This window comes from Trachinotus anak, unplaced genomic scaffold (assembly GCF_046630095.1).
Source record: "Trachinotus anak isolate AG129_WGS33_773 ecotype Australia unplaced genomic scaffold, CSIRO_AGI_Tana_v1 ptg000002l, whole genome shotgun sequence".
NCBI lineage: Eukaryota > Metazoa > Chordata > Actinopteri > Carangiformes > Carangidae > Trachinotus > Trachinotus anak.
Window position 1 is genome coordinate 9713242 of NW_027273853.1, and position 12380 is coordinate 9725621.

Consider the following 12380-nt stretch of genomic DNA (forward strand, 5'->3'; position numbering starts at 1 on the left):
CCGGCTGTAATGGCATTAGTCACATATGCGTTAGCATATTTGGTTGTCTCCAGTGGCAGCAGAGAGTGAGATTAAATTAATATACTTCAAGTACTAAAGAAATACAGGTAGCATTACATATGCTGTGAACCAGTCCTATTTGTGGATTTCTGACAACCAGAAGTTGTTAAATTACAGATTATCCCAGCAATCCTGACAGGGATAAAACTAGTCACACAGTCCTTGAGCACAAACATCAGCCTCCCACTCCTGGCAACTCCCTTCCCTACATAGCCCACACACACACACACACACACACACACACACACACATGAACAAATATAAATAGCTTTACACATGAGTGCATGCTTGTGTACACACACATGGACACAGAGACGCGGGCACAAACACACCAGCTGCCATATGCAATAAAGAACCAAGAAGACCTACTCTATTTTACACATCCACAGGGGGTCAATAACTCATTAGAGCTGAGGCAAGGCGGAGGCAGCTGAGGGAGATGACGTGGTGGGAGATGGGCTGTGTGTCTGTGGGGTGTTCACCTGAGGATATCAGCATGTCATTGTGCCCAGAGGTCATGAGGACGATTCATGACTTCATTAGCAGCATGTCATAAAACATGCCAGGGAGTTTCCAGGCTTGAAATAGGGTACTAGTGTGTAATTTGCCTGTTTTATTCGTCTCTAACCTTTTTCTCCCTTTCTGGGATTTTTACTGCTCATCCTATTGGCCTTTTATTTATTATCCTTTTATCGCTTGTCATGAACTTTGCATCTCGTTGAAATGCTCTATAAAAAGAAAGTTTATTATGAGGTTAAACTAGACCTCTGTCCCACTACTGCCCCAGTGCAGAGCACTGGTCTACATGATTGTCTTTAAAGGCATTGTACGCATTGAAGCAACTGTTTGTACAGCAGATGATTCATTCTGCTCACTTGTTATTTCTGGCTTAAACTCACAAAATCGCTTCAATTGTTTCAAATATTTTGAATTTCACTATCAATGACCTGTATTAAATGGCGGCTGCCCCTTCGCTTCTTCCTTAACAAGCCCTGGCATGTCTCCAGTGCAGGGGACTCATCTGTTTAATCATCTCAATCACTGAGCTCGACCTGACTAAATATAGAATGCAGAAAACAGGCTGCAGTGTGGGCTGCATCAGTGTACTACAGTGGACAGGCTGCTACTGTCAATGGATCAAATGAAAAAAGATGCTTTTATGTGTGTGAGCCTACACAAATGTCTAAAGGTTTATCAAAGTGTGTGTGTGTGTGTCTACGTGTGTGTCTGCATGTGTGTGTGTCAGTGTGTGTGTGTGTTTGTGTGTGTTGTTTTGGGGCTGTGCCTTTGCATTACAACACTGAGCACACTTAAGGACATGTTTACCAAATATATCCTGTTGCACAACCTAATCCCAGGGGCTTCAGCGTCATTTCAGTGGTACAAGTTCAAAATGTCAGCGAGCACTGTCTGGCTGGACGGGACTAGAGCCTGATTATGTATTATTATTACTGGAGGCCACTGAAAAACTGAGAGTCATGCATTTATTTTACATCCAAATCGTCTTTGAACTGACGTCTGGGCGAAACCAAGGATGAGCGGCTCAACCTTGTTAAGGACACGTGCTAATTACTTGATCCAAAGAGTAAATCCATAAACACAGAGACGACGTAATTAAATCATCTGCACAGCTCTGTGTCAACACCAGTCATCTGAAATGACCTTGGAGCTTGTTGAAATAGACCATGTCCATAAAAACATGCCAGCACCTGACACATACACACACCACAGACCAAACTGACCAGTTCATACCGGTCACACTCATTTTACCATGTTTTGTTAGAAATACCAGAAATTCTGAACATTTGACGAAATTGCTTTGCATTGGATACATTACAGGACATTTGGATGCTAAATAACCTCTTTCACTACCTTTTAAATTAAATCACTGTAGCTATCTGTGCTCTGACAAGCTTCTAGCTAGTCTGGCATCCAGCTCAGCTCAGATGCCTGTGTTTGGTGCCATTTGGCAACCGCTGGAATATTTAAATGCCCTGATGAATACATAGCCCCTGGGCCTGACTGCTCAGACTGAACACTGAGTGTGCTCTGACATGGTCAGCATACACTAATGGGACAGTCCTGTGCATTCATCCTACAAAAACCCGGCACTGTGCCAGAGGGGACCAGAGGCTGGGTGTGAATGTAGTGTGGCTAAAGATCTAGAAGGTAAAAGGCCAAATGTCTGACTGGTGCAAGATCTGATGTGTCCATCAGCAGCCACATATACTGTCAAACTGTCCTTGAGGAGGACACAGACCCCCCCCTCCTACTCACTTGTTGCAAATAGCAGCACTTTGGATAAGCCTAACAGGTGCAGTACATTTTCCAAGGAAAACGAGTCTACACCTCATCTCTGTTGAGGCTGGGTTTCTGGGTTAATGGTCAGAGGGACCGTCCATTTTCTAGAGGCTCAGCAGCTGTATGTACTTAGGCGTGACTCTGAACCCCCATGTGTGCTTAGCTGAAGCTGGAGAAGATCCACAGCTGTGTGACTGCGGTACAACATGCCAGGAAGAGGGACGTGAGACTGGCGTCTGCGGAGACGCTGAAAGCGCGGGTGCTGTCCATGGTGCTGAGAAACCAAAACGACCAGAAAACGCGATGGATCTGTTCAAGAGCCAGCGGGAACCTGCTCTTTGCGTCCTAATGCGTGGATCTGAAACCAAACATGGTCCACGCCGCAACACATGCTTCACCGTGGACACCGCTGTCTCCACTCCCATCGGAGATGCCAGTGTTGTGTTATGGAACACGAGAGACATTTCATTGATTATGGTTATTTTGGGAAAATGTCAGTAGAGCGGTGTAGCCCAATGATGTTGACCTTTTAAGCCGTGTAACTCCGTCCAACAGCATCACACACTGATGCAATTCAAAAAAACAATATCGATCACAATTTGTTGCAGATCTGAAATCCGTAGCGTGTATTTATTTCTCTGCAGGGGGGGAAAAAAAAAAAAATAGAGAAGCCTAAATATTACAGTCAATACATTTCTCCCAAGAAACCATGCGCAGGGTGTTCTGCAAGAGTTTTCACAAACAAAGACATGGCTCTTAACTCACCGGACTGAGGGGTATCCCACTTGTTAGACTACATTTATATTCTCTTCTTTAGAACAGCCTGCTATGGAGACTACAGGGTAACTTCAAAGGACTTCGTGCGTTAATGTAGCTTTAGAAAAAGCATAAACCCAGCACGACATCCACAGAGAAGAAGGCACTTTATTTATTATTCCATCATATTAACGACGATGTGTTTTCGCCGTAACACAGTTCGTGGAACCGGATGGTTCGTGTTGTGCACACACACACACACACACACACACACACACGCACACATAAGCGTTAACTTGAGGCTTTGGAGATGCCGCCTACTTAGACTGCCATTACGCATTGATTAGTTCCCCCCACAGCGAAGCAGCAGAGGAATTTCTGGGTGCAGATAGGACCACTCCTCTATCTCTCTCCCTCTCTCTGCATGTGATTTTCTCTCCTCTCTCCACAGTCGGGGCTTGGCGGTGAAAAGGAGGAGGGGGGAGGGAGGGTGGTCTTGCAGTCGACGAGAGGAACAGGAGTTTATTGAGGAGTAGCTGCAACGAGAAGGGGGGAAAACGCATGCAACTGAGCGCCGTTGCCTTGCGGACGGCGAGAAGAGACAAAACAAAAAAAAAATAAAAATAAAAAATAAAAAAAGGAAAGGTCGCCCTCGGACGGATGACCGCTCTCTGCTGAGAAACTGTGGCTTGAATTGTTTTAACTTGTTGATGCGACGTTATTGTGCCGTTTCCCCCTCTATCGTCTGGCTGCAGTGACAGATAGATGGGTGGCGGAATCGCAAGTGTTCTCTTCCGAGGATAGGTATTCTCTTCAACTCCCCGTGGATGCAGTTTAAAGAGCAGGCTTCCCTAAGGTGGGTGTTTCTTTTACTTAGATTTTCATTGAAAAAAAAAAAAAAAAAAAAGAAAAAACCCCAAACATTCCTGCTTATTGATGGGTGACGTTTTCGAAATCCTATTCATATTCTGCCGCAAAGTAGGCTTCCATAACTGAGCAGTTACACTGAGGATAAGGCTTGTGAGTGATACACACCAGCGCTATGCGCAGTATCAGTATAAGTAAATGGGTCTGTGTGTTTTCTTATCACATTCTGTTGAGCCTAGATGCTTCAGGAGCCTCACCATCAGTGTCTCTATCTGCTGTTCTTCCTGCAGATGCAATTCATCTCTGAGCCATAGCACTGTGATAACCGGAGCAGGGTCGTTTTAAACACTACAGGTCAGCATGGCAGCAGGTGTAGCGGCATGGCTCCCCTTCGCCCGAGCCGCGGCCATAGGATGGATGCCCGTGGCGAGCACCCCTATGCCCATCCCTCCCCAAGACAAGAGGAAAGCCCAGGACGGACTCATCGTCCTCAACGTGAGCGGGACCAAGTTTCAGACGTGGAGGAACACTTTGGAGAGGTACCCGGACACTTTGCTGGGGAGCACGGAGAGAGACTTCTTTTTCCACGAGGAGACAAACGAGTACTTTTTCGACCGCGACCCTGACATCTTCAGACATATACTCAATTTTTACCGCACAGGGAAACTACACTACCCGCGCCAAGAGTGCATATCCGCGTACGACGAGGAGCTCGCTTTCTTTGGTATAATCCCCGAGATCATCGGGGACTGCTGTTATGAGGAGTACAAAGACCGGAGGCGCGAAAATGCGGAGAGACTTCAAGACGACGAGGAGATGGACATGAACAATGACGTCACGCCGGTGAACCTGACCTTCCGGGAGTACCTGTGGCGGGCTTTTGAAAACCCTCACACCAGCACCTTAGCTCTGGTCTTCTACTACGTTACAGGCTTCTTCATTGCCATATCGGTGATGGCCAATGTGGTGGAGACGGTCCCGTGTGGCACCTTGCCCAACAGGTCAAAGGAGGTTTCCTGTGGAGACCGTTACGCGCTGGCCTTCTTTTGTTTAGACACTGCGTGCGTCATGATCTTCACCGTCGAGTATCTCCTCCGCTTGATCGCGGCTCCCAGCCGGTACAAGTTCATGAAGAGCGTGATGAGCGTCATCGACGTGGTCGCCATCATGCCTTACTACATCGGCCTGGTCATGACCGACAACGACCAGGTGAGCGGCGCTTTCGTCACGCTGCGAGTCTTCCGGGTCTTTCGGATTTTCAAGTTCTCCCGGCACTCGGCGGGGCTGCGCATCCTGGGCTACACCTTGAAGAGCTGCGCGTCCGAGCTCGGCTTCCTACTGTTCTCCCTCACCATGGCCATCATTATCTTTGCGACGGTCATGTTTTATGCAGAAAAGGGCTCCACAGCCAGCAAGTTCACCAGCATCCCCGCAGCCTTTTGGTACACCATTGTCACCATGACAACACTGGGGTAGGTGGCTGTAGTCCATAAGACCCTATATGCTGTTCACTACACCATAAATCTCTGCTGCCTTATTACCTCCACGAAACACTGCCATTTTTAGCATTAAAATAACAACGCGTATTAATGAACTATTTTTAATTTTTTACTAATTACTGAGGAGTAAAATTAGCCTGGTTATTGTTTGAAGTGATTGCGGAGCGGCCACAGGTGTGCATTTATTGGGCATATTAACTGCCTCAAGAGCTGCTTGGCCAATCAGAGGGCAGGGACGGTCTGCTTTATGGGGGCTTCTGTGCGCCATTCACTGCCTATCAATGAGCCTGCACTTCACAAACAGCCCTTATACGAAGGTTAGGCCTCGTCCCTGCCTGTGTCCACGGTTCTTTGTTGGATGAGCTCTGTTTTAAAGGTTAGCACAGTGAGCACACACATTCTGGCCAACCAAGAGGTCTTTTCTTTTTTTTTTTTGTTTTTTGTTTTTTTTTTTTTGTATTTTTTAATAAAAAAAAAACCTCTCAGGAGAGCCCTCATAGGACCAAAGAAAGAAAGGCTCATAACTGGCCAAGACCCTGCATAACACATTTGCAAGCCAAACTGAGGCACAAGTGCAGTGATTGAATTAAAGGCAAAGTACTTTACAAAATGTTAGGGCTACACACACACACACACACACACACACACACCATTCCTCTCCCTACACCGCCTCCTCTCTGTCTCTCATTCATTCTCTCTCAGCTCCTCTCTCTTGCTTTCAACGAGGTACAGTAAATATTTGAACGCTAATTTCATGCTTGTGAGCAACATCAGCTGTACTATGTGCTGATGTAGCATAAAATAATTAAACGCGCTTAAGACGATTACATCAAATTAATTTGTATTGATGAGCGCACTCAACCGCTCAGCTGCTGGGCGTGGGTTATTATTACTATTGTTATTATTGCCATTTGTCACTCCGGCTCAGCATTCTGGGGGTGCGCTTTCCAAGGTGCTGAAAAGTTGTGTGAATGAGCCGACAGTAGCTGCCATTTGGTCTTTATCAGCTCAAGTGAATAAAATGAATGCGGCGTTTGGCTGCCTGAAGCGGGATCACAAGATATACGGTGGAAAAATAATAATCAGATCGTTGCTAATTTGTGTGTAAAAATATCCTGGTTACTTCTTTACTCGCTGCTGCATGTGTGAGGCTGTGCACAGCCACTCAGCCAGTGTTAGCCCTCACACCCTCCTCTTCACCGATGACACAGAAATGAGGTCCTGTTGAAATAATGTTGTCTTTTAATTTCAAAGTCCTAACATCACAGATCAAACATTGCAAAACTAATTGCCCCTGGCTGTGTGTACTCTTGTGTGTTCCTACTTGCCTGCGTCTGTGGGTGTGTATGTGTGTGTGCATATGGCTATAAGTATATGCTTGAGATGTGTCAGGCAGATTTCTATGAATATAAAGTTTAAACGTGCACCTGTTTGTGTTATTTTTGGGTTAACTCCTACAGGAATGAGCACAATATATAACGTAAACAAGCTGAATTGTACGTTTGACTCTTTGATATCGATCCCCCTTGTTTTTGTCTGGCCTCATATCTGCATTGATGCAGCCACTCTGCACCTGTTTATGCTTCAGATCTGCAGGCAACATATGTTATTATTATTCTTGTTTATTATTTAAAATATCTGTCACTATGCCAGCCTCTCTCGATCTGCTCTCATGCCGTGGTGAGTAAGTGGATTTTCTGTCTTCTTAATGGCATACAAAGCTCCCCCCTGCACTCACTCAATACCAGTCAAACTACCACTCACCCTTGAAATGACCAATGAGAGCATAATTAGTGATATGCATGATCCGATGACTGAAGCTGCCACCTCAAATGTGATGCTGCATTGGCCATGCCATCAGATTCAAAGCACAGATGAACAATGAGTTGTGCAAGAGGGTGCATTATTTATCTTTTGGGAGCAACAAAGATGTTGCTGCATTCAGCTAGGAATCCCCTTTGTGTTGCTTAAGATGGATTTGAAAAAGATGTTCTGTCGTGCCAGGACAAAACTGAAATGTCCTTGGTAATGGGGACGTTTCTGTCACTCCATTGTGAACAATGACAGCCCAGCTGACAGATTTGCAACCTGAACTGAAGCCTTGCAGTGGTGCAGAATGCTGCATAGTGGACCACCGGTGGAGAGGCTGAATACCCATCACTGAAAGACAAAGTCGGCTCCTTCTCATGATTCATCATTGTCTGAAGGTGTGCTTTTAAAAAAAAACACATCCCATGCAACCTCTGTAGAATTGAATTAAATTGTGGATGTCATTGTCTACCGAATAGCTACACCGGAGTGAGGGAAATATCTGTTGTTGTACTCTCCTCCTGTAACCTTCAAATCCTTATCTGATCAGGGGAAATGAGGTATTCTGATGGTTTGTTTCAGCGCTCGGCATGCAGAAAAAAATTGATCGACGTCTAACAAACACTTATTTATATGAATTGGGTAGTCTTTTCATTTGATTGCAAATAAGCTCTTTAAAGAGTAGCGGTGGCGCTACTGGCTGGAACCTCCATTTGAAGTCTTTGAAAGCATGTGATTTCATTCTGATAGTCAATGATGCTTATGCCCGCATGGTATCATGATGCCTTTCCACTACATATATTTTCAATTTCCCTGACTCACACCCTGTGGAAGTAAAGACAGTGGCGTGCGTTCTCTCCCCTGCTGATGGCCCATTGATTGTGCTTAAGCAGACGTGCAGACATTGGGAGAGCAGGGGCTCCTGTTCAGAGGAACTTGGCAGGCAGCCTGAATGAAAGGGAAGGGTGCCTGGAGACCAGTGGAGAATCAATAGCACTGTGCAGCTGTGTGTCACGCCTCTGTGTGTCTACTGCTCTGTGGCACCAAACACAGGACAAGACCCACTTATCCCTTCTTATTTATTGAGCCTAATCTCTGTGGCTGCTTTCGGAAACCCTACAAAGTGGAATCTGCCTCTGTGAGAATGCTTCTGCCAAGATCTTCACGAACTGGGAGACTGGGTGATTTTCATCTGTGGTATTGTGTTTACCAATATCTTTGAAAACTGCACTAAGGTCTGAGAATATAATTTTGATGTAATGTCCATTTAAGGCAGCAATAGATTCCAATATAAAGATAGCACTGCACTTTATTAGACTGGAATCAGATGGTGCAGTGTTTGCTTGCTCTTATTTTCTCTAGATGATCCACACAGTCAGGGTGAATTAGCTGCAGAGGGAGTTTTTGGTGCTTCAGATCTTTTAAGTGATTTAAGGTGTAATGGAGTGCACTGCTGAGAGCAGCTGTGAAAACAGTGGAAGTCAAGCGCAACCCACAAGGGAAGAGGAGAGGGGAGGACAGGGTTTAGTCTGGCATAGAGGCACCCACGTTCCTCTGGACACAGACATTACCTTTGATAGACACAACAGGCCTTAGCTTCCGACACAAACATGTTCTTTTCAATCACACACTTAACTCCCGATCCTCATGTCAACATCCTTCTTTCAGCTGCTGCCTCTTGATAATGCTGAGAAGAATGATCATTCTAATTACTGATTTGTTGTGACATTTACTGTGTGGATTATCCTACAGTGCAACAAACATGGCTGCACACTGTAGTCACTCAACAGATGCAGAATTTATCACCATGTTGTTTGTCGCTGCTACAGCTCCACCCACCAAATACGACGGGTAAGGCTTGACAAGTGAGCCCTATAAACCTCTCAGGATAAGATTTATAAGACAGAGGAGGCAAGGTTAACAGACACCAGGGTCACCGTAGGGCCCATAAACCACCACAAGTATAACCATTATCATGCTTGCCAGTTTTGACACCTCGGCCTCATGGCAATCAAAGCCCACAATGCTAAGCATTAACTTCATGGTTCAATGTGGTGCAGAGCAAAGCTTTTTGAAGTCCAAACCCTTCACTGCATGTCAAACGTAATTGAAATGTACAGGAACAATCTGGAGGTCCCTTTACTGTATCTGTACCACGGAGATAACAAACACATTCTTAATGATATAACATTCATGTGGATGGATAAGTTACCATGCCGAGGATTTTCACTCTTCCTTCTTTCAATTGAGCACGACAGTCAGTGAGAACGCTTGGTGTGTTTGATTATGTATCGCATCGGGTGTAATTTTTATGTTCAGTAGAATACATTACACCACTTGGCATTGTGTATGTTATGCACATTATGAAAATCAGCAATCCATTATGAGCAATGTGATGTATTACTGTGTAAAGCAGAAGTGGCTGATGTGAGATGTGTAGGCTGCCCTTAGCCTGTAGGCTCGCAGAGCGCCTCCAGGTGCTTTATTGGGGAGGAGAGGCGATGCTAATATGAGGCTGGTATAATGGTCCTGAAGTGACAGGTGACTTAATGAGGGGAACCTGGCACTGAAATGTGTTCTGTGCAAGCTCCTTTCTGTCCATGCAAATGACTGCGAAATGGAGGCGTGAGAGTGAGGGGCGGGAACAGACAGCGCTTTTTCAGGGAAGATTAAGATCATTGTGAAAGACAGAATCTATGAAAAAACAAAAACAAAGATCCTCTTTTTTTCCTGCTGAATTGAAAATACGCAAGCCCCTACATTTTCTTTATTCTCTTTGTTTCTTCTTCACACTGCTTCTGCTTCTGCTTCACTGAAACAATTTACCACTGGCAGTTAGAGATTTAAAAGGGTGGAGGTGTGAGTCGAAGGATTGATCAACATTTTATAGGAATTCAAATTTCTAGATTTATTATGTACTTTATTATGAAGAACCTTCAAAGACTTTAATTATATATATATATATATATATATATATATATATATATACACTCTGGATTTACTTGACTAACGTTTTTTTTTATTATAGATTATGATTTATTGTGATTTATTATATTTATACGTATAATAAGCAATAATCTGTAATATATATATATATATATATATATATATATACACACACATTTATATCTGTGTATATATGTTTAGTGTATTAATCAATCAAAAAGAAAATGTCAGTCAAGTGTTTAGTCAACCTGAACTGACAACAGATTATGGCCAACAGATTATGACCAGCTGGTAGGTTGATGTGAGGATACTGTGAGTGTGAACTGACTCTAAAAGCAGGCATGCGTCACCACGGATGGTCAGATTGATAAATAATCTATACGACAAGGACAAAATGGCTGTCCTTCCATTTGATTCGATTTCTTTGACAACCTGTCTTCGAGGCAGCACCAATAACACTCATTCCACGTGGGGTGGTGGTGGTGGGGGGGTTTCATTAATTCACTTTGAATGTGCTGCATTAAACAGGGAAATAGACTAGCATGTTCTGCACTTGGGCCTGGGTAACGTAGTGTGAGCACATAAAATATGGCATTGGTGTTTTTTCCACTGCTCAGCATTTTCATCTTCTTCTTTGTATTGTGAGCAACATCAAAGATTAATGTAATTTTCCAGAACAAGATTAAAGTTACTCCGAATGAAAGCAGCATCACTGCATTAGGAAATAAGGAAATATGTGCGAAGACACATCACCTCGATTTCATTGTTGTTAGAAAGCATTTGCTCTACCTGGCTCCACTTCCATTCGATCTAACAGCCCAGAAACCCTGACCCAGCCTGAGAGAATGAATGAACTGAGAAAATTTTGCCTATTATGTGACTGTGTACTATCTTGAAAGGTGCTACAGTGGCAAGAAAAAGTATGTGAACCCTGTAGAATTTAATGGTTTTCTGCATTAATAAATATGATCTGATCGTCAAGTCACAAATATAGACAAACGCAATGTGCTTAAGCTAATAACACAAACAATTATAATACACACATACATGCAACGTTCACATTGCTGTTGGAAAAATAAGTGAAGCCTTGGATTTAATAACTGGTTGAATCTCTAACAATAACATGCAAGAGGAAGCTTGGACCATTCTTCCATATAGAAGTGCTTCAGTTCAGCCATATTCTGTTGTTAAGGACTCTCATCAGGTCATTCCACATCACTTCTATTGAATTAAGGTCTGGGGTCTGACTAAACCATTTACTTTGATGTTTACAGTCATTATTTTGCTGTATCACCCAACCTCTACTCAGCTTCAGCAGGTGGACAGTCACCCTGACATTATCCTGTAAAATCCCTCAATCTACTTGGGAATTCATTGTCCCCTCGATGATGGTGCGCTGTCCAGGCCCAGAGGCAGTAAAGCTCCAAATCATGATGCTCCCTCCACTGAGCTCCACCTTTGGGATGATGTTTTCATGTTGGTATGCAGTGCCCTTTTACACCATTCATAGTACTGCATGTTCTTCCCAAACAATTCAACTCGGTTTCATCAGTCCACAAAACTTTTTCCCAGTAGTGTTGCTCTTTGGCAAAAGCGACTTCTTCTGTGGTGTCATGGTAGCCTCATGAACGGAGATGTTCACCAGCTCCAATGATTCCTTTAAATCTTTCTTTTTTGATGTCACTCTGAAGTTCTACTGCTCATTCTGCATTGTGCTTTTGGAGTCATCTTAACCGGGTGCCCACTTCTATGGAGAGTAGGCACAAAACTAAACCATCTCCATTCATAGACAGGTTGTCTGCCTGGATTGATGAGTATCTAAAGTCTTTAAGATGACTCTGTAATCAACAATTTTTGATCGTAGGTCTTTTAAGATCCCTTTTTTGCGAGGCAGGGTTCACATCAGCAGCATGTTCCTTGTAAATAGCAAAACTCAACTCAATATGTTTAAGTGTTTTGTTTTCTACAAGTCAAAGTAACTCTAACCCACATCTACAATCTTGTTTCATTGATTGGACCTCAGGTTTGATAATTCCTGACACCGATTAGCTTTTGTTGATGCCATTAACTGAAGGGCTTGTATCCTCTTTCCAGCCTACACTGTGAATGCTTGAATGGTGTTTTCAATATGGATGAGAACAA

At 43.9% G+C, this 12380-nt stretch overlaps 1 protein-coding gene across 3 annotated transcripts in view; it reads left to right on the plus strand.

Annotated features, from left to right (window-relative positions):
• The first annotated feature begins 3434 nt into the window (after positions 1–3434).
• The window catches only part of LOC139631152 (A-type voltage-gated potassium channel KCND2-like), a 32027-nt gene continuing 23081 nt past the window's right edge, over positions 3435–12380 (plus strand). Inside the window, exons 1-2 of one of the 3 annotated variants that reach the window (XM_071495148.1) lie at positions 3435–3973; positions 4275–5456. In XM_071495148.1, coding sequence (XP_071351249.1) covers positions 4345–5456 — 1112 coding nt within the window. In that variant the 5' untranslated portion in view covers positions 3435–3973; positions 4275–4344. The remainder of the gene's footprint in view (positions 3974–4274; positions 5457–12380) is intronic. The other 2 variants (XM_071495153.1, XM_071495160.1) reach the window with 2 other exon arrangements.